The sequence below is a fragment of the Molossus molossus genome, unplaced genomic scaffold, assembly GCF_014108415.1.
Source record: "Molossus molossus isolate mMolMol1 unplaced genomic scaffold, mMolMol1.p scaffold_m16_p_14, whole genome shotgun sequence".
In the NCBI taxonomy this organism is placed as follows: domain Eukaryota; kingdom Metazoa; phylum Chordata; class Mammalia; order Chiroptera; family Molossidae; genus Molossus; species Molossus molossus.
In genome coordinates, this window is record NW_023425349.1 from 55,076,106 (window position 1) to 55,097,662 (window position 21,557).

Consider the following 21,557-nt stretch of genomic DNA (forward strand, 5'->3'; position numbering starts at 1 on the left):
GTTCGGTTCCCACTAAGGGCATGTACCTTGGTTGCAGTTTGTCCCCGGCCGTGGTTGGGCTGTGCAGGAGGCAGCCACTCGATGTGTCCCTCTCACGTCGATGTTTCTCTCTTTCTTTCTCTCTCTCTCTCTCCCGCTCTATCTGAACAAAAAAATTGAACATAAAGTGGAAAAATGTCCTTAGTTGAGGATAAAAAAAAAAAATAACAGTCTCTGAGGATCAGTTCTGTGTGAGCAAGAAGGTTCTGGCAGCCACAGAAACTCTCCTCTCTTCCTTGATGTCACCTCCACATAAGAGTCCCGTCTGCTTTTATTTCCTTCTCCCGCTCACCCACCCCTCCTTGAGTTTTACCCTTCCTGCCCCCAAGACTGGTTCAGGACAGAGTCTGAGTCGGAACACCTGCCATTAGAAAGGGCACTCCTTCGACTACAGGGAACACAGGTGATGGTGGTTTACTGTCACCCTGATCTTCCCTGTTCTCTTATTCATCTCTCTGAACTCTGATAATTGGGTGAAATCCCAGAGAAGTCTAAGTCTAGGTTTTCCTATGGAATACAGACCTTACTTAGTTTAAATACGTTAAGACTGCCACATGGGTATACCAGATGTGCACTGCACAACCCTGGGGTGCAGGAGCTACCAAAAATATCCACAGACTTGTCTGTTAAAATTCCTTAGCACATGGCAGTAAGTTGACTTGTTTTCTAACAGAATCAGTATATCATGATAACTTTGTGGCAGATGAAAGAAAACTGTCTTAAGGAAGGTTTTAGCCTTTGTTTTTCCCAGTTTGAACAGTGTTATGTGGCCTTTGGTGGCTCTGAAGCAGGCTACATGAACACACACATTAGTCCTTGCCTTTTCTTCCAGGGTACACTCGAGAAAGAGGTGGCACATTCAAATCCTTCACGGTCACACAGGTTATGTAAACAGGGGAAGCAAGCCAAGTGTGCGCATTTAGAAAGTAGAGGGATCGGTTAGGAAACTAGAGTGGAGCCCTGGTGGGTTTTGCTCAGTGGTTAGAGTGTTGCCCCAGGAACCTGGGAAATGCAGCGTCTGTTCTGGTCAGGGGCACATGCCTTGGTCACAGTTTGTCCCCAGCTCTGGTCGGGGTCATGCGGGAGGCAACCAGTCAGTGTGTTTCTCTCACATCAATATTTCTCTTTCCCCCTCCCCTCCCCTCCCTTCCCCTCCCCTCCCCTCTCCTCTCCTTTCCTCTTTCTCTCTCTCTCTCTCTCTCCCCCTCTCACTCTATCTGAAGATAAATGGAAAAATATCCATATCCTTGGGTGAGGGTTAAAAAACAAAAACACCAATCACCCTGCAGGCTAAATGTAATTCACTTTCTCGTAAACTCATCCCTCTGGTCACCAGTTTGCAAACTGTGGTCCTTGATCAAATATGTGTTGGAAATAAAAGAAAAAAGAACGGAATGCGGCTTATTTGTGGAACCTTAATTTTTCAGTCCCTCCTTATCTCCAACAGTGAAACCCACAGAAACCTCAAAGGTGTTTTAAACCAGGGGTGATTTCGTTGAAGACATTTGGTGGTCACAGCCGGGGCGGGGAGTGCTGTTGGCGTCTACCCAGTGGAGGCAGGAGGCTGCTGAGCACCTTCGGGGAAGGCCAGCCCCCACCACAAAGAATCACCCCGCCCGAAATGTCAACAGCCATTGTGTGAGAATTTCGAAGCCAGAGAAAACAGAAAGGAGACTTTTAGCTCTACGTGAAGGGAATCTGTAAACCCTAAGCAGCATCTCTCTACAAGTGTGGCTAGTAGAAATGAAAAAGGGTCAACCAATTTCTGGACCCAGCACAGTAAAAGGAGGTGACCAAAATATTAGAAGGAGTTCAGGCAAATCTGGTTTCAGTTTGTCCTTCTGGGGTCTCCAGAAAGCACCACTTTGCCCCCCACCCCTCCGCTGTGTGGCAGCATCACGCAGACTGCGGGGACCATTGCCATGCCTGTGAGTGGCTGGAAATACGTTTCGTTCACACACAAACCACTGATGAGATGTTTGGCACCTAAATCTTTTCCTCAGAGAAACCTTTACCCCGTTACTCCTCTTGCCGCTGCACATGGATGTTACGCTCTATAACCCTGCTTGCGTATAAAGAGGTTGAGAATTATGCTGTGGGTCTACTGTGACGTTCTCAAACTGGCCTGGACATATGCCTCCTGCAAGTCACTCCACAGAGGAACGGTTTCTGAGTTCCACGCCACTAGAGGCAGATTTTAACTCAGTTGTGATATAAGACTACATCACTGACTACACATCCCAGAAGATCTGGCATTTCTTCAAATGGCAAACCAACATGTTCTCTTCCATAAATTCTTTATAAAGAGTTCCCTTCCCTGAGATGGGTTTAATACAGCATATTGCCTCTTCCTATAGGGTCCATGCCCCCATAAGCAAACACTAAAATATTCTAAGATGACATGAACCAAATTGGTTTGGGGGTACCGGTCGGGGCACAAATGGGAGGCAACTTATCAATGTTTCTCTCTCACATCCATGTTTCTCTCTATCTCCCTTGCTCTCTCTCTAAAACCAATAAACGTATCTTTGGGTGAGGATTAAAAAACAAAGAATAGGGAAATAAAGGGGAGAAAGCAAATAATAATGTTGAACTCTGACGGTCCTATATTAAATAACCTTGTTCTGCGTTTCCAGAAGCTATTAGTCAAATTCAGTAAAACCCAAATTATAAAGATTCTTAATTTCTATTGCTCAGTCACCTCAGCTTCCTACCATTGCTTTTGTATGGTAAGAGGGCATTTCAATGCAGCGAAACTCCTGATCAATGTGCCTCAGGTGACCAGCAGCTCCATTCACTCACAGGTAAATGGGACTTGTTTCTTGGAGAAATGTTTGTAGCGCTTGAAACCCCGAATTCTATTTGTATGGACTTAGCTACTTATGAATTTTTCACATCTATTATGAAGATTTTCAAATGTACACAAAGCACATAGATTAATGTAACTATTTCTGTCATCAAGATTAAAATCTTACTAAGATTTTCATCCACCTTAATTCATTTCTACTGCCAGGCATTTTTTGTTCCCTTGGCTGGACATTCTAAAGCGAATCCCAGACATAAGTTCATTTCGCCCATAAATGTTTCAGCCGCCGCAGACATACTGTGCACATGTTCAGCAGGAGGCAGGGACCGGGAAGACGGTGACTGTAAGAAGTGCCGAGAGCAGGGAGGCACGGAGCAGGCGTGCCCCAGCCGGGTTCCACTGAAGTATGAGTTTTCCTCGTAAAAGAAAAAAATGGAAACACGTCCACTAGAAACTTGGATCTTTAGTGTTTGCTTTCTTGAGTCATTATCTGAAGCATAACCTCACATATACTCAATAAAATATCAATTTCATACAGCAAAGGGTCATAAATAGCTATAACAGACAAAACAAGTTATAGTAATTCCAAATCTCTTCTCTCAATAATGATAAACAAGTAGACCAAGAATCATTAAAAATTAATCAACCTGACCTACCAATGTTTATAGAACAGTCTACCCAATAATAACGCAACACATGTTCTTTTCTAGTGCACATGGGACATACACCTGGAGATACCACACTGCAAGCCGTAAAACAAACTCCAACAAATCTGAAACCACTGATATCATGCAAATCACATTTTCATTTACATCACAAAAGAGTTCAACAAAAATACAAAGGATGATCTGGAAAATATCCAAATGTTTGGAAATTAAACAATATGATTCTAAATAATCCATGGATCAAAAAAATTCATGGACCAAAGAACAAATAACAATATAATTATTTTGAATTGCAGCAAAGAAAACACAACATACCACATGTATGAGATGCAGCTAGAACACTGTAGAGAAAAAAATGTATAGCAATAAATGCACATATTAGAAAAAAGGACTTAATTAATGATGATTTAAGCATCTGCCTTAAAAAGGTAGAGAGAAAAGAGTAATCAGAGGGTTGAAGTAATGAGAAGAAAAAAAATAAAGAGCAAGAATCAATAAAACAGAAAATGGATGATAAATAAAGAAAAATGAATTAACTGAAAAGCTGTTTCATTGAAAGGATCAATAAGGTTGATAAGCCTCTAGGTGGAGTAATAAAAATGCATATTATCAATATAAGAAATGAGAGAAAGAGCATTATTACAGATCATACTGACATAAAGGAGTATTATGAATGACTTAGCAACTAATTTGACAACCTAGATAAAATGGGCAAATTTCATGAAAGACAAACAATTAAAGCTCATTCAGTAAACAGTAGATACATTAAATATATATATATATTAAATAAATTGACTTTGTAGTTAAAATCTCACAAAGAAAACTCAGGGTTCATTTGTATTTGGTTCTTAATTTTAACAAACATTTGAAGAAGAAATGATGCCAAATTCTATACAAAGAATTCACAAAAATCAAAGGTTAGGGAACATGCTCCTATTTTATAAGACCAGTATTATTACACTGATACCCAAATCATATATGGGCAATAAGGAAACTACAAAGCAATACCTAAGAAACACAGGCACAAAAATTATAAAATTTTAGCAAATTGAATTTAGCGCTATATAAAAAGGATCATACATTATGGCAAAGAAGTTTAACTCAGAAGTTCAAGGTCATTTGAACATTCAAAAATCAATCAATTTAATTCATCATATTAACAGGCTGAAAGTAAAAATAATGCAATCATCTTCACAGATTCAGATAATTGTGTTTCAATTCGAGATAGAAACTGTTAGTAACTTGGGAACATAATGAACCTTCCTTAACCTGATAAAGGACATGAACAAAATCCCCCACAACTAATGGTGAAAACTGAACGGTTTTCCTGAGATCACAAACGAGATAAGGATGCCCACTCTAATTTCTTCTCTGCAACACTGCACTTGAGGGCCTAGCTGGTGCAATAAGCAAGAAACAAATCAAGTGAAACATGCCCTGGGCAGTTCAGCTGGTTAGGGCATCGCCCCAATATGCCAAGGTTGAGTGCTGGATCTCCGGTCAGGGCACATACAAGAAGCGACCAACGAGCGCATAAATACGTGGAATAACAAATTCATGTCTGCCTCTCCCTCTCCCCACAACCCCTGCTCTAAAATCAATAGATAAAATTAAAACGCAGGTAGGAAAGGAAAAACTCAAACTGTCTCTAATCACAGATCATATAATCACTTATGTATAAAATCCTAGGGAGTCTATGAAAGAAACATACAAGAACTAAGTGATTTAGCAAGACTGCAGAACGCAAGGTTAACATACCTCCCACCCCCCAATCAACTTTATACCCAAAGCAATGGATAATAAATATATACTAAATTTGGGTTATTGGATGAGGAACAGGGTATTTGCATGGTGCTAACGTGCCTTCGCCCAGATTCCTTACTATTTACATCTAACAGGGAAAACACAGTAACTTCATAGAGGAGAAAACAGAAAGTGCTTGGATCTGGTCACCAAAGTCCATATTACCAACAAGGGGTAGACAGACCTCAGCGCTTCCTGTCGTGATAGCCCGAGAAGGACACACTATCTAACTGGTGATGCATACTCGGAATCTTTTCATGAAGAAACATTAGAAAAACCCCAGTTGGGGAATAATCTATAAAATAAATGATCCCTTTTCTCCAAATATCTCCATGTCATCAAAGAAAGAAAAGGGGTGAGGAACTCGTCTAAATTAAAGGACTCTAAAGAGACATGACAACTAAACACAGTGCATGCTCCTAGACCAGAGGTAGTGCTAGAGAGGAAAAGGTGCTATAAAAGACATGATTGGGACAGTTTATGAAATGGGACTATGAACTGGAGATTAAATATAAATATGATATTGATGTTAAGTTCCTGAATTTGGTACCTCTACTGCGGTTACAAAAGAGAGTATGCTTGTTCACAGGCTTTACCTGGGAAGAAGGAGTAAAGAAGTATGACATAGGCAAATTGCTCCCAACTGTTTTCATAGATCGAATGGTAGAATGCATTTACATATGTACACACATATACAGATGGATAAATCAAATGTGACAAAGTACTGTAAATTAATGAATCTGTCTAAAGGGTATCCGGAAGTTCTCAGTTATATTTATAAAACTTATAAGGTGTAGTTTCTTTTAAAAAATATAAAAAGATAGCCCGATTGGTGTGGCTCAGTGGTTGAGCATCAACCCATGCACCAAGAGGTCGTCAGTTCAAATCTGGTCAGGGCACATGCCCAGGTTGGGGGCCCGATCCCCATTGGGGGGCATGCAGGAGGCGGCCAATCGATGTTCTCTCTCATCGATGTTTCTATCTTTCTCTCCCTCTCCCTTCCTCTCTCTCTAAAATCAATAAAAGAAAAAAAAAGATAAAGACATTTTCCCATGATTCATGAACACATAGAATAAGGTCCACCAGTTTCTTTGCTTTTCTCCATTAGTAAAATGTTGACAAAAGTCGGCTTTCCCATGGTTGTGTTATCATCCCATTTAAAGGTAGGAGTTTTCTAGACTAAATGTCAACCAGTGAAGAGTGAAGGGGCAGTCTGGGAGCTGTTGAAAGGACACTGGCCTTACTTTTTCTTTTTCTCAGTTGGGCAATTTCCTTCCAACCCACGAGCCTTCATTTCTTTGCTTAAAAATGGGAATAAAAATTAATCATATGCCAAAGTCACAGGGCTGCTGTGAGAGGGATGAGAGGTACACACCCTTAAAAAGTACAGAAACTTTAAGTCAGGCTCAGGCAATGCTAGGCCTCTGCTTCAAGCCCTCAGATGCTTTCGCTCTCCCCCAGAATAACAGCTGGATGCTCACCGTGGTCTCCAGTGTCTCACCTAATCTGGCCTCCAGTGCTCTGATCTCATCCTCCTCCCCCTCCCTCATTTCATCCAGGCCCTCTGCTCTTGGTGCCGTTCTTCAAACACATCCTGTCTTAGGGTCTCTGTACTTCTGTTCCACTGACTGGACCTCCCTCAGCCCTGACACGCACGTGGCTCCTTCCCTCCTTCCTGCGGCTCTGTACTCAAATCACCCAGTCAGTACGGCTTTCCTCGAAAGCATCTACAGAGAGTATACACTTAATCCCCAGTCATTCTCTGCTTCTTTCTCTGGTTTATTTTCACTACACATATATATTTTTTATCCTCCCCTGAGGACATTTTCCCATTTTTTGTGGGAGGGAGGGAGGGAGGGAGGGAGAGAGAGAGAAACATCAACGTGAAAGGGACACATCGAGTGGCTGCCACCCACACGACCCAACCAGGGCCGGGGACAAACTGCAACCGAGGTACATGCCCTTAGCGGGAACCGAACCCGGGTCTCTCTGGACCGCAGGCCGACGCTCTAACCGCTGAGCCAAACCACTATATAATTTTATTCATTAATTGTCTGTATCCTCTTAAAATGTTAGCTACATATTTGTAAGGGCTTCTATTTATCCAGTACTGTATCTTCACCACATAAACAAGTGCTTGGCACATAATAGGCTCTCAATAAATATTTGTTGAATGAATGAATGAACAGGAACGAAACCTTGCACATATCTAGTACATTTATAGTCTGTTTATCATAGTCTTTTTTTTTTTATCATGAATTAAGTCCATTTAATAAAAATTTCTTTCTTTGTTGACATCCATCATTATTAAATACCCCCTCTGCTTCTAAAACTCAAAGAGGTTTTTTTATCCTCATCCGAGAACATTTTTGCATTTATCTTCAGATAGAGTGGGAGAGAGAAAAACATCTATGTGAGAGAGACATATAGAGTGGTTGCCACCCACACGACTCGAACTGGGTGGGGGATAAACTGCAACCGAGGTAGGTGCCCTCAGCAGGAACTGAACCCAGGACTTTCTGGTCCGAGGGCCGACACTCTAACCACTGAGTCAAACTGGCCAGCGCTAAAATACAAAGAGTTTTCATGTGCCAGATTTCACAGTGGTCTTTGAGATTGCTGGAGATTATTTGACAGGTGACCAATTTAGGCTTGAAGAGCAATGAGTCACAATTCTGAAGAAGGAAAGAAATATTCCTCAGAGGTATATTTGGATATTTGATCATTCCTTTCCTAGTGATGCCTAATTATCACTACAGGTCAACTTCCCAATAAAGTTGGATTTTCCTTCTTACCCAAGTCACAGATACTTGGCAGCTGTTCACTTCTAAACATAAAACAGTGTCCACATTTCAAATGCCACATCCTCTTACCCCAGAAAAGCAGAGCACATCTCAGAAATGTAGCCATCGTGTCTGATGGACAATGACACCATGAGACAGTTTTCTGTCAACACCCAGCTGACAACCAACAGTCAGGATCCCACTGCCACCTGGGGTCTGGGCCATCTGGGACCCTCCGAGTCACAGCCAGCTTGCTCCTCGGTTGCCACACTACCTGCCTGCAGCTGTGGCTCGGGCCCTTCGAATCACAGCCTGCGCTGACCGATCCAGAATGAGGGGTCAGCTGCCTGGCTTATTCCATCCCTAAGGCCAGGAAAATCAGACTGGCAACCAACTCCCCAGGGGCACTCATTACTTTTTGAAAACTATGATTAAATTAAACTAAGAAGGACCATTAATTTGCAAACATCTGTACTTGCAATCCACTTGATACAGGGATTCACTCTTAGCAGAAATCAAGAAACACACAAACTCCAGAATAGGAAGGTGTTATAAGGCACCCCTGGGAAAATTCTCAAATAGAGTCTGAAATTCTTGGTATCAATTATTTTTCCTTCTTATAGAACAAATGAGACTTTATAACCAGTTTCAAAAGGAAGGTGGTCCAAGGTCTTTGTGCTCATTCCTGAAATATAGGTTACACACTGAACCAATAAAGAATTCATGATATCATGTTTGGCCCGCAGTCCAATGAGTCTTGGGTTCGATTTCGGCCAAGAGCACATACCTCGTTTGCAGTGTCCCCAGCCCTGGTCGGGTCATGCAGGAGGCAACCAGTTGATGAGGCTCTATCACATCAGTGTTTCTCTCTGTCTTTCTCTTTCTCCCTTCCTCCCACTCTATCTGATAATAAATGGAAAAGTATCCTTGGGTGAGAAATTTAAAAAAAAAAAGAATTCATGATATCAGAATTAGTCCCACCTATGAGCTCCCTACTTAAAAATTTTACTTCCTTATTATCCTAAGCAAAACAAGCCAAGCAGAGAAGGACAAATAACACATGATCTCACTTATTGCTGGGACATAATGAACTAAACAAACTGATGAACAAAATAGACCCAGAGTCATGGAAGCAGGGTACAGACTGACAATCCTCAGAAGAGGGGGAGGGGAGGGAGGAAAGGGATAAACCACAGAACTTATATGTATAACCCATGAACATGGACAACAAAGCTGGGGACTGGGTGGGGAGGAACAGGGAGGAGGGTGTCAATGGGGGGAAAAAGGAGAAACATCTGTAACAAAAATAAATTTTAAAAAAGTTTACTTATTGTTGTTTTTTTTTATTGGTATAAACAAATTACACAGAACCTTAGTCATTTATATTCTGAAACAGGCAAAAACAAATTGAATTTGGATTTCATTACTGAGTCCAAAATCTCTGTATCAAAGACTGTAACAAAAAGGATCAGTTCACTCTCTCTCCTTGGAAGATAAGGAGATATTACTTACAGGGGCCTTTGTGTAGGATCAACAGACTCCTGTCACTGAGTGAGCCACATTGGTTCTGGGCCCCATGACTGTCCTGGCTCTTTAAGATGCTCCTAAGTAGAGGGCTGGAAGCAGAGCAGGAGGGACATAAACACTGTCTGGTCACTGGATGTGACAGGGAGTGGAATGTACCCCAATATCTTTGGACTCTGTCTACTGGAATCTCAAATTTTCTATTTCACTGCATTTTGGAAACTCAAAGAAAAGTTTTTGTCCAGAAAGTGAAGGCAGTTCAATTTGAGGGCCCCTAAAAAATAAAATTCCCAGGCCAGTTTAGACTCTAGGTACCGACTCTGAACAGTACCCTATACTTGAAACATGGACATTGTGAAAAGGTGCACTCTATGTAGAGTTAACCGGTATGCCTTCCTTGAGCATCTAGTGTCTAAGTGTGAACACAGTAAAAGAAAGGTTTTCCATTCAGTCTTCATAATGCACACTTGATCCCTGGTTTTTCACTGGCTATTTCTTTCTTCGGAGGAAATGTGTCTCATCAGGGCAGATGTGTGCTGGTGCGGGAAGACTCAGTCAGCTGTGGATGTGAATCCTTGGTCGGTTAATATGGGTCATATGACCCTGAGAAAGTGACTGATTTCCTTGGAATCTCAGTCTCCTCATCAGTAAGATGATCTAATTAAATTCTTCCTCAAGGGGATGGTGTTTTAGATAACAGGTTAAAGGATTATAATAAAAAGTAAAAATGACATTTTGCTCTTAGTTTAGTTATGTCCCATTATATATCCCCCACCAAATTTCCATTTCTTAAAGAAATCAGTGAAATAGAAAATAGATAAACATTAGAGAAAACAGTGCAACCAAAAGCTGGTTTGTTAAGAAGACTGATAAGACTGATAAACCTCTAACTAGGCTGATCAAGAGAAAAAAAAAGAAGAGGACACTTAAAACCAACATTAGAAACGAAATGGAAGATATTATTGCAGATAGTACTGATTTAAAAAGGTAACATGCAAAGTATGAGCAAATTTGCCAGTAAACCTGACATTTTAGATGAGATGGAAAAATTCATGAAATAAAAAATATGAGATTGCCACAAGAAGGAAAATCTGAAGATTTCTATATCTATTTTATTCCAGTTGATAAAACTTCAAGCCTTAATGGTATATGGGTGATTTCTATCAAACAATTCATGGAGAAATATAATACCAATTCTATACAAACTATTTTATAGTAAGCAATTCACTAAATTCATAGAATAGGTTATCTCAGTAGATCCAGAAAATATTTAACAAAATCTAACCCCCCATTATGATAAAAATATCCAGCATCCTAAGGGAAGAAGAGAACTCCCCTGATCTGATCAAGGGCATCCACAAAATAATTCACAACAAACATTACACTTAATGCTGACTTTCCTCCTAATTAAGAGAGACAGTCAAGGACAACTGCTCTCTCAGTTCTATTCAACACTGTATTTAAGGTCATAAGAATTTCAAAAGGCCAAAAAAAAAACAACATAAAAGGTATAAAGATAAGAATGAAAGCTATCTCTATTTGCAGGTTATAAGTTTTTTAAAGGGATAAAATGCTAAAGAAAACTCTATAACTACTAGAACTTGTGGGTGAATTTAAAAGATTATAGTATCCAAGATGAATACTAAATATTAATTCACTTATATACTCGCAGCAGACAATGGTGTGTTTTCAAATTTTTATTTATAATAGGTTTAAAAACTAAATAGGGATACATTTGTCAAAGGTTGTGTATGACTTTCACATTGAAAATTATAAAACATTTCTGGGGAAAAGTTAAAGACCTAAATAAATGGAGAAATACCCTGTTCCTGGACTGGAAGCCATGGCATATTGGTAAACATTTAACAACTGATTCTCTCCACACACAAAAAAAGGAGGTCCCCATTTATGGAGTTTGCCAATTTCTGTGGTGTAAATTCTCTCACTAATTTCAAGCTATCAAATTCCTGAAATTTTAATAATAGTCTCTTGTGATTTAGTATGAGCTGTCTTCAGCTCATCAATGATTGAAAGTCTTAATATTGCCAAAATGACAATTCTCACCAAACTGATCAACCTCAAGCATGATTAGACTAAGCACTTTTGTAGCAATTTATAACTTAATTATAAAAGTGTATAAAAATGCAAAGTATCAAAAAATATCCAGAACAATCTTAACAAAGAAGAACAAAGTTAGAAGACAAACTATCAGACTTCAAGCATTACTTTAAAGTTAATTAAGACAATGTGATAACTACTGGCATAGGATAATCAATGAACAGAATAGAGAACTCCAAAATAGACCAAGTCTACAGACAGCCATTTCACTTGCAAAAGTCTGTTCAATAAATAATGCTAGAAAACTGTTTATCCACAGGGTCTAAAAATAATCTTTGTCCCCATACCTCATACCATATACAAAATAAGATGGAATGTATACCAAAAATATTAAGCTATAATATTTCTAGAAGGAAATATAGAAAAAAAATCATTTGCTATTTGAAGGTAGGCAGAGAGTTCTTAGGACACAGAATGCAATATAGAGAAAAGAAAAAATGATAAACTAGACTTTATCAAATTTTATAATTGCTTAACATAAGATTTTATTATGGGAATGAATAAGGAAGCTACAAACTAGATGAAAACATCCATAAATTATTTACCTGACACATGCCTGGTATCATATATAAAGAGTAACAGCTCCACAGATAACCAATTAGTATCTGGCAAACAATTTTATTTCATAAGCACATGAAAAGTACTTAACATAATCAGTCATCAGAAAAATATAAATTAAAACCACTATGAGATACGATGAAACCACCAAAATGGAAGAAACTGAAAAGACTAAAAGACCAAATGTTGGCAAAGATATGGTATGACCAGAGTTCTTGTCCACTATCGACAGAAATGTAAAATGGTATGATCACTTTGGAAAAAACTTATGACCCAGCAATTTTACTCCTAGGTATTGATCCAAGAAAAATGGGAAAAAAAAAAAAAAAGTATAAAAAAAGGTCGGTACAAGAATATTTATAGCAACTTTATTGCTCACAGCCCAAATGTGGAGTTTCAATGTCTATCAAAATGAGAATGGATAAACAAACTGTGACTATTACTTAGCAACAAAATAAATAAATAAACTACGACTACCTGTAGCAACACAGATTAAATAGAGTATAAACTAAATTATTTCATTTATATTAAGTTCTAGAAAAGACGAAGCTGGTCCATGGGGGGTGGGAGGGGATTAAAACAGTAGTATCAAGTAAGCCCCAGAACCCATTTTAAATCATTATTTTAATCTATGACAACTCACATCAGGAAACATGCTGCTGAAAGCCAACCAATCAATGACAGCGAAAGTCAACCAATCGGGAGATTCATTTCCAGGAAAGACAGAGGTCAACAAGCACAAAACTTACCGGCCTGAGACTCAAACTTCAGCAGAGCACTGCTGTACCCCAGGGTGATCAGGATGGACTCCTTCCCCACACGGCAACATTCGGTGTCTCGGTTGAGTAAGCATTTAAAGACGCAGACACCGTCAGCTATAAAGGGTGAAAAAAACAAAATAAAAAGGATTAGGTACATCTATTTTGAGCATTGCAAAAAGAGTCATCAATGCCATTCCTACATTTCTCTCATGTTCTCAAGGCTCTCCATTTCTTTCTTCTTAATACAATTTCTCCTGGGATGTATGAGAATATGAGGAGCAGAGATAAAAGAGATGACTCAAACTATGGCCAATATCAATTCTTTGCAGGTGGGTTAACACGGCGGCACATTGACTCATATTGGCTCTTTCCTTTACACCCAGGGCTCCACTATCCATAACCCTGCATTCCCCAACTCATTTTGTATTGTATCTCTTGATGCCATCTTAGGAGAGTCCAGGAAATGTTGCTGTGGACTGTGTGCCAGAGATACCACAAAAATCTCACTGTCAGTACCATCACTGCCAATGTTCCCAGGTGAACACAAGGCAGAGTTTAGTTCCAAATACACGCAGCTAATACGTAGCAGAGCTGGAATGCAAACCCAGGGCTGAATCTGACTCCAGAGCCCATGTTGCTCCTACCTCATTAAGCTGGGGCAAGTGGAATTAAAAAGGGAGCTTAGTTTCTGCAAGAAGGGCCCATGGTAAGTGGTTAGGATCTCATTAGATCCATTCACAGATAACTGGGTACTAAACTCACTAATGCCGATAGCACTGGGGCAGCTGCGGTGGGGTAGAAAAAACAGCGACCTTGGTTTTTGCTTTCACGTTTGCTATTCACTAACCCAGGAGCTTTCATCACCTAATCACACGGAGTCACATTTTTTCACTACATACAATGAAAATACTGATGCTTATTTCACAGGCTTTTTGTTAAGACTGAATAATGAAGTTTAAATAATTTCTAAAATCCCATTAAAACAATAAGAGACTGTTATTTCTCTCATTATAAAGTAGATCTTAGCTCTTATCATTAATGTCTTCCATTCTCCCTTACAGAATCAGTTACAGTATGTGTATTAAATTACATTATAATTAAAAACATAATCGTATATAAAATTCTAGTGTTACACATGAGCATATGCACATTCATGCACACAAATTCAAAACACACACACACACACAGAGTGAAGATGATCAAATGTTTTCAAATATTTTCAACCATTACATTAAATGAATGAGTACCTCCTGATAGAGGCATTCACAGATATTTTTCACAAAACATCTTGGCTCGTTAAATAGTGCAGATGTTTAGAAAACATTTTCCTGGCATAAAACATGATTACAGGTTGTTATTACAGCCCAGGCAGTGTCTCAAAGGCATCAATGTCTCCTTGCAGGGAGGCAGCCATGAATATAGACACAGAAGGGAGTTTGGGGCTCTTTTAAATATATTTTCTTAAAAGCACAAGAAATCATTTTTCAAGAAATCAGGATTTTTATCAATTGTTTTTCTTATGATCTTGAAGTAGGAAAAGACAGAATGAAGAAGGAAAGAGGCCCCTAGGCTTCCATTCCTTGTACATACATGACTGTTGCAGCCTGAGCTCTCTATGAACAAGTGCAATTTTACTTTATTTTGGGGTTCGTTATCTTTTTTTTTTTTCTGAATCGAAACCCAGTACAGTACATAATACTTAACAAATATTTTTTGAATTAGTGAAAGCATTTCTCCATGTTTTGACTGCCTCCTACTCCAGAATAGATAAAAGTTTCAAAATGTATATGACTCAATCCTCCTTAACCAGATAGGCTTAGATTTTTCTTTTGTGTTGTTTGTTTGTGATTTAATTAGGATATAAACTGAGTTACTGTTTTTTCCTATTTCCATAAATTGCAAAATGCCTACCACCCACACATCCTCTTTTCTTTCTTTTGTTTTTTTTTTTAATCTTCACCTGAGGACATTTTTGCATGTATCTTCAGACAGAGCGGTGGGGAGAGAGGGAGGGAGAGAGAGAGAGAAACATCGATGTGAGAGAGACACATGGACTGTTTGCCACCCACACAACCTCAACCGGGGCTGGGGACAAACTGCAACCGAGGTACATGCCCTTCCAGGGGTTCTAAACCTTCCCAATGCAGCGACCCTTTAATACAGTTCCTCATGTTGTGGTGACCCCCAACCATAAAATTATTTTCGTTGCTACTTCATAACTGTAATTTTGCTACTGTTATATCTTAGGTGACCTCTGTGAAAGGGTCGTTCGACCCCCAAAGGGGTTATGACCCACAGGTCGAGAACCGCTGCCTTGGGGGGGACTGAACCCAGGACTCTCTGGTCCACAGGCCGACACTCTAACCACTGAACAAACCAGCCAGGGCACTTCCTCATGTTTTAATCCCCTCCCTATCTTCTGTTTAAATATGGTGGGGGAAGTCTTTTTAAGTATGCCATAATTTCCAGAAAGTAGTGGTAACTACTTCAAATTTTAAATTATACCTATGGCAATATATTTTTTAATACTTTAAAACAAAATTAAAAAACAATGATAAGCTATGAATATGTTTTCAACATACATAACAATGACTTATATTCCCAATATACAATTAGCTGTAAAAGATAAAAAGAAACAAACACCCCTATTAAAAAGTTAGTAAGAGGGGTCAGTAGGCACTGACAACTGTAAAATGCCAACAGCACAATTTTAAAAATATATGCTGACAGTATCAATTACTGGGAAGGCTGTGAGAAAACTATGAATATCATCACTGGGAATGTAAATTTCTAAATTCTGCCCATGTGGTTGAAAATTTAAAACCTATGTACTCTTTGCTGGACAGTCTCCTCATAACAATTTCTTCCAGGATGCACTTCATCCTTTATCAAGTAAGAATGGATGTATATTCAAGGATGCCTCTTAGAGGTGTCTACTACAGCTAGAAAATGTAAAGCTAAGAGTCCATCGCTTCCATGGTTGGTTAAACATGATACCTCTGTGTTCAGATTGCAGAACAGCATGCATAATATTATTGTAGCAATTTAACACTGTGTTTATCTTCATAGGAAGCTATTTAGAAAGATATATACCAAAATGTTATCAGCGATTCCTTCTGGATATAGAGATTTGGGGTTCTTTTTATTTTTCCCGTGTTTGAATCTTCACTATAACATTTATTTTTATAATCGGAAAAAAACAAGAAAGCTATTCACTTGGTAAAAAAAAAAAATCAAACAAAAGACAAACTACCATCACTAATATATTTTACCACATTTTCATTCTTGGTGAGTATTACTATTCTTTATGTTTGTTTTGTTTTTCATTTACTAGATATTAATCAGTACTTCATTCATTCAAAAACATTTATTTAGGAATCACTGCATCCAATATAATCCAATATAATCATTACTTTCATTCTCAATTTCTGAATCATCATGGAAATGAATGCTTTCTTATGTTTTTGTTTGCTCATGTAAAAAGTTGTGTTGATTTTCTCATTTCCTGTCCTTTGACATTTAGTACATTAAACAAACACTCTAAATAATTTCTGTCAACAAATGTGAGCAAGAAGAAAGTGTAATACTCAGAATGTTTGTTTAATATGGTGTTACCTCAAACAATTAAAAATTGAATTGCCATTTGATCCAGTGATCCCACTTCTAGGAATATACCCTAAGAAGCCTGAGACACCAATCAGGAAGAATATATGTACTCCCATGTTCATAGCAGCACTATTTACAATAGCTAAGATCTGGAGACAGCCCAAGTGTCCATCAGTAGACGAATGGATAAAAAAGCAGTGGTACATATACACAATGGAGTATTATGCAGCTGTAAGAAAGAAAGATCTCTTATCCTTTGAGACGACATGGAGGGACCTGGAAAGTATTATCCTAAGTGAAACAAGCCAAACAGAAAAAGACAAGTATCATATGATCTCACTTATTTGTGGAATATAATGAACATAACAGTCTGAGGAATAAGGTAGATCCAGAGACGTGGAAGTAGGGTACAACCCTCAGAATAGGGGGTGGTGGAGGGAGAGATGAGATAAACCACAGAACTTATATGCATATACACATAACCGATGGACATGGACAACAAAGCCGGGGATGGGGTGGTGGGGATGGGGAAGAGGGTGTCAATGGGGAAAAAAAGGAGAAACATCTGTAACAAAAATAAAATTAAAAAAATGAATGAAAGCACATAAAAAAGTACAGAACAACTTCAAAAAAAAGTGTAGTTATTTTAGAAGAGAATGCCATATTAATCTAGAAATACATCTTAAATTTAAAGAATGTGTATTAGAAAAATGAAGGAATACAATAAAAAATTGTTACGAACATACAAATTCAAGACCAGGAGATACTACTACACTGACAAAAAGAGGGATGGTGTGCAGGCCATTTTCCATGCACACTGTACTAAGGCACAGGGCATCTATCTTTCTATCAAGTTTTTAGTACTAGTAATAACAATAGCAACTACACACTCTGACTCCCTTGCCGGACGTCTCGGCCCACCTCTCCAGTGGCACAGAAGCCTGGTGCTTCTGCATGTTTACGGTCCCCGTGCTTCTGAACGTGGCTCTCATCAGTGACGCTCTTTGTGCTTCCTCAAAGGGCCAGGCCTGGTCTGCTGGAGGCAGCAAAGCCCCACGCAGAGGACGTTTCTGTGCACACAGTCTAGTCCGCTCTAGAGAAACCTAGAGCCATGGCATCCCCTCCTCGAGGAAAAGCCACTCGCTCTGGCAGGGCTCAGTGGAAATCCCCACCATGGCGAACCCAGATGCCTTACTCCATCCTCCACCTCAGCCTCTGACAGCACTTCCAAAGGCACGCAGGGAAATCCAGATCTACCACTGTACATGAGCAGACGGTAAACATGGAAAAGGCCAGCGTGAGGTCGAGAGAACTGTCCTAGGCTTTATCTTTATTAACCCCAAATTCCCTGGTTCTCCATATATGTATATGTATATGCACCCCCTTCTCCTTTCAGCCTATGTAGATGCAGAAATTCAATCTCCACGAGAACACTACAACACACATTGACCAACAATATTATATATCAGGCATGGTCTAGAACAGAGGAACAGAGGTTATAAAAATATTTTCATATGTAAATTCCTGGACAGAAAAGTACTCATGATCTAATAATATGGCATTTATGCCAAATCTTTACTAAGTGATATTTAATATTTAAATTTTATTATTATTTATGCCAAATCTTTGCTAAGTGATATTTAATCTTTGCTTTTAATATTTTCCTATCTAGAAATAAGAAGTTAGCCTACCTAAGGAATGTGTTAACAAATAGAAATAGATAACAAAAATTTCATGGTATAGACAGCACATAAATAGCTGGAGTGAAGCTATAGACAACTGTGTAGTTACTATTTTTAACAATTTTAACCACAGAAAACGAGAATAAAAAAACCAAACAAAAAAAAAAACAAGATGCCCTGGCCGGTTTGCTAAGTGGTTAGAGCGCTGGCCTGCAGACCAGAGAGTCCCAAGTTCGGTTCCTGCTAGGGGTATATACCTCGGTTGCAGTTTGTCCCCGGCCCCAGTTGGGGTCATGTGAGTGGCAGCCAGTCGATGTCTCTCTCACTTGGATGTTTCTCTCTGACATCGATGTTTCTCTCTCTCTCTCTCTCTCTCTCTCTCTCTCTCTCTCTCTCTCTCTCTTCCCCCCTCTCCCTCCTACTCTATCTGAAGATAAATGCAAAAATGTCCTCGGTTGAGGATTAAAAAAAAAAAGAACAGGATTATGGAACTCCAAGATATCTAATATAAAAATTAGGCATCGATACTGATCATATTCAATAACACCATCTCCTATGAGATATGACAAAATAGTAACAAATGCTATATTCACAGTTTCTTCTCCTCCTCTCCTCATTAAGGAGAATTTTCTATTTTCAAGATTAGGTTTGGTGATTTTGCTTGCTAGAGTAATGATAGTGAAGAAAAACTGAACATGCATGGATTGATTGATTGATTCAGGTTGCCAAATGTCCACATCAGAAGAGAAATGAAGAGAATGTGGAGATAAGCAGAAAAAGGAAGAAAGGGACTTGGAGACTTCAGAGTTGAAAACTGGGGTAGCTGCCATATGTCTGTGTGAGAGACGACAGACAGGTGGAAAAGGGACTTTTAGGACATTCGTCTCAGAATAACATAGTTGTCTGGTTATTTGGTTCTGGTTTTCAGTTTGTTGGGAGTTTTTTGTTTTGTTTTGCAAATGTTATTCTCTTCCTCTACATTTTGATTTGCAATTTTACTAAGTCTACACTGCCAAATCCTACAGCCATTACATATATTACTCTCCCTTTTGGGCCCTCATTTAATAACAGTTTAGTGCTCACCGACAGTCTTATGTACATGTCTCTCTAGTCACTTTGGTTGTCCAAAGTCATTCTCTGGTAGAATCTTAGAAAGGGCTCACTGAAACAAATTCTCTAGAAGAGTCCTTAGGAAGGGTCATGGGAACAATATTCCCTGAATTCTTGCATATAAATAGTTGTCATCGGCCTTTTTCTCTTTCTTTTTTTCCTTTATTGATTTTCTAGAGAGAAAGTGAGAGGGAGAGAGAGATAGAAACATCAATGAGAGAGAACATCGACTGGCTGCCTCCTGCCTGCCCCCCACTGGGGATTGGGCCCACAACCTGGGCATGTGCCCTGACCGGGAATCGAACCAGCAACCTTTTGGTGCATGGGTCAACGCTGAACCACTGAGCCACACTGGCCGCACTGCCTTTTTAATTTAGAAAGTCAGTTTTTCTGGATAGAAAACCTTGGTTCACATTTTCTTTCTTTAGGGGCCTTATGTTTTTCCAATGGAATATATTATTCCATGCTCTTCTCAAACACAGCATGAAAAGTCTAATGATAATCTAATCTTCTCTCTTACAATAACATACAGTGTCTAGATATTCAAAAGAGTTGTTTCCCTTTCTTTAAAGGTAATTTTTACCAGAATGTGTCTCATGCTGGTATAAAGTATAGTTTTTCAATATATGTTTTCAATTTATCTCAGCGAAATTTTCTCAATTATTAGTTTAGTATTTGTTTTATTTATTTGTGTGGTTTTCTGTTGTGTGTGTGTGTGTGTGTGTTTTTGCTCTGACATCTGCTTCAGAGACTCTTATGTGTGTTGGAACTTTCTTTTTCTTCATTTGTAACCTTCTTTTGAATCCTTTTTTTCTTTTTACATTTGAAAACTTTTCTATTTTTTTCTCCTTTATTTGATATACATTCTTATTTCTTCTAGTTTAGCTTTCATTTCTAAAATTATTTTATTTTTCACTATGTATTTTATTTCTAATTATTTCTTGAATTTTGTCATTTTGCTATTGAGTTCTCCTGATGGATGTTATTCTCTAAAGTCCTGTATAATTTTCTTAATGTCTCTTCATTTGTTTTGCAAATTAACCTTACAGAAAGATGTTTGGAGCACGTCTTTCTAGCACACTTGCATTGTTGGCAGAAATGTTATTCTGCCCCTTCCTGCCTATTTTTCTTACAGTAACTGTTGGGATTTGACCTCAATACTTTCCTGTTGATCATCTGTATGTGGATATAATTTCCTGAACTTTTAGAAGGATGGCAAATTACACATATAGTTTTATAAGAAACTATTAAATTCTGTTCCATTTAACATTCCCATCAGCAATAGACAAATGAGTCATTTTCTTTCTACATCCTCGAAAACATTTGGGTTGTCATCATTTTCTCCTTTAGATATTCTATAGTTGTGTAGTGATAGCTCATTGTGGGTTTAATTTGTACTTTCCTGATGAAGCTGCACATCTTTTCATGTGCTTATTTACCATCTGTATATCCTCTTCAGTGAATATCTGTTTATGTCTTTTACTCATTTTCAACTTAGATTGTTTTTGTTTTTCACTATTGGGTTATTTTTTTAAATTTATCTTTACTGTTGAAAGTATTATAGATTTCCCCTACTCCCCCATTAACCCCCTCCTCCCTGCCCCCTGCCTTCACCATACTATTGTCTGTGCCCATAGGTTATGCATATGTGCACATAAGTTCTTTGGTTCTTCATATAGTCCAGGTACTGTCAGATATGTGCTTTGCAAATATTTTCTCCCGTTCTGTAGTTCGTCTTTTCTTTCTCTTAACGGAATTTCACAGAGCAAAAGTTTTAAATTTTGATGACATCCAATGTATCAATTTTTCTTTTTATGCATCATCTTTTGTTGTGGAGTCTCAGAACCCTTCACCTGAGTCCCTTGACCTTGCTCATTCCATGGTCTCATTACATCTTAACTAGACAACTGTGACAGTCTCTCCACTGCTGTCTGCTCCTGCAATTGAAAATGAGTTTGCACTCCTCCAAGCTGCCAGCTTACATTAATGAAGAGCACGTGCAGTCATTGCAATGCTCTGCTCAAACCTTCAAAGATCCCCCCACTGAATATTAAAGTGCAGACTCTCCGGCTTGAAGCCATAGTCCCTCAGGCACATTCCTG

The 21,557-nt window shown here is 38.8% G+C and overlaps 1 protein-coding gene across 1 annotated transcript in view; it reads right to left on the bottom strand.

Annotated features, from left to right (window-relative positions):
* LOC118629678 (histone-arginine methyltransferase CARM1-like) overlaps positions 1 to 21,557 on the bottom strand; it is a 231,674-nt gene that overhangs the window by 140,797 nt on the left and 69,320 nt on the right. Inside the window, exon 2 of the mRNA XM_036261228.1 lies at positions 13,046 to 13,171. Coding sequence (XP_036117121.1) covers positions 13,046 to 13,171 — 126 coding nt within the window. The remainder of the gene's footprint in view (positions 1 to 13,045; positions 13,172 to 21,557) is intronic.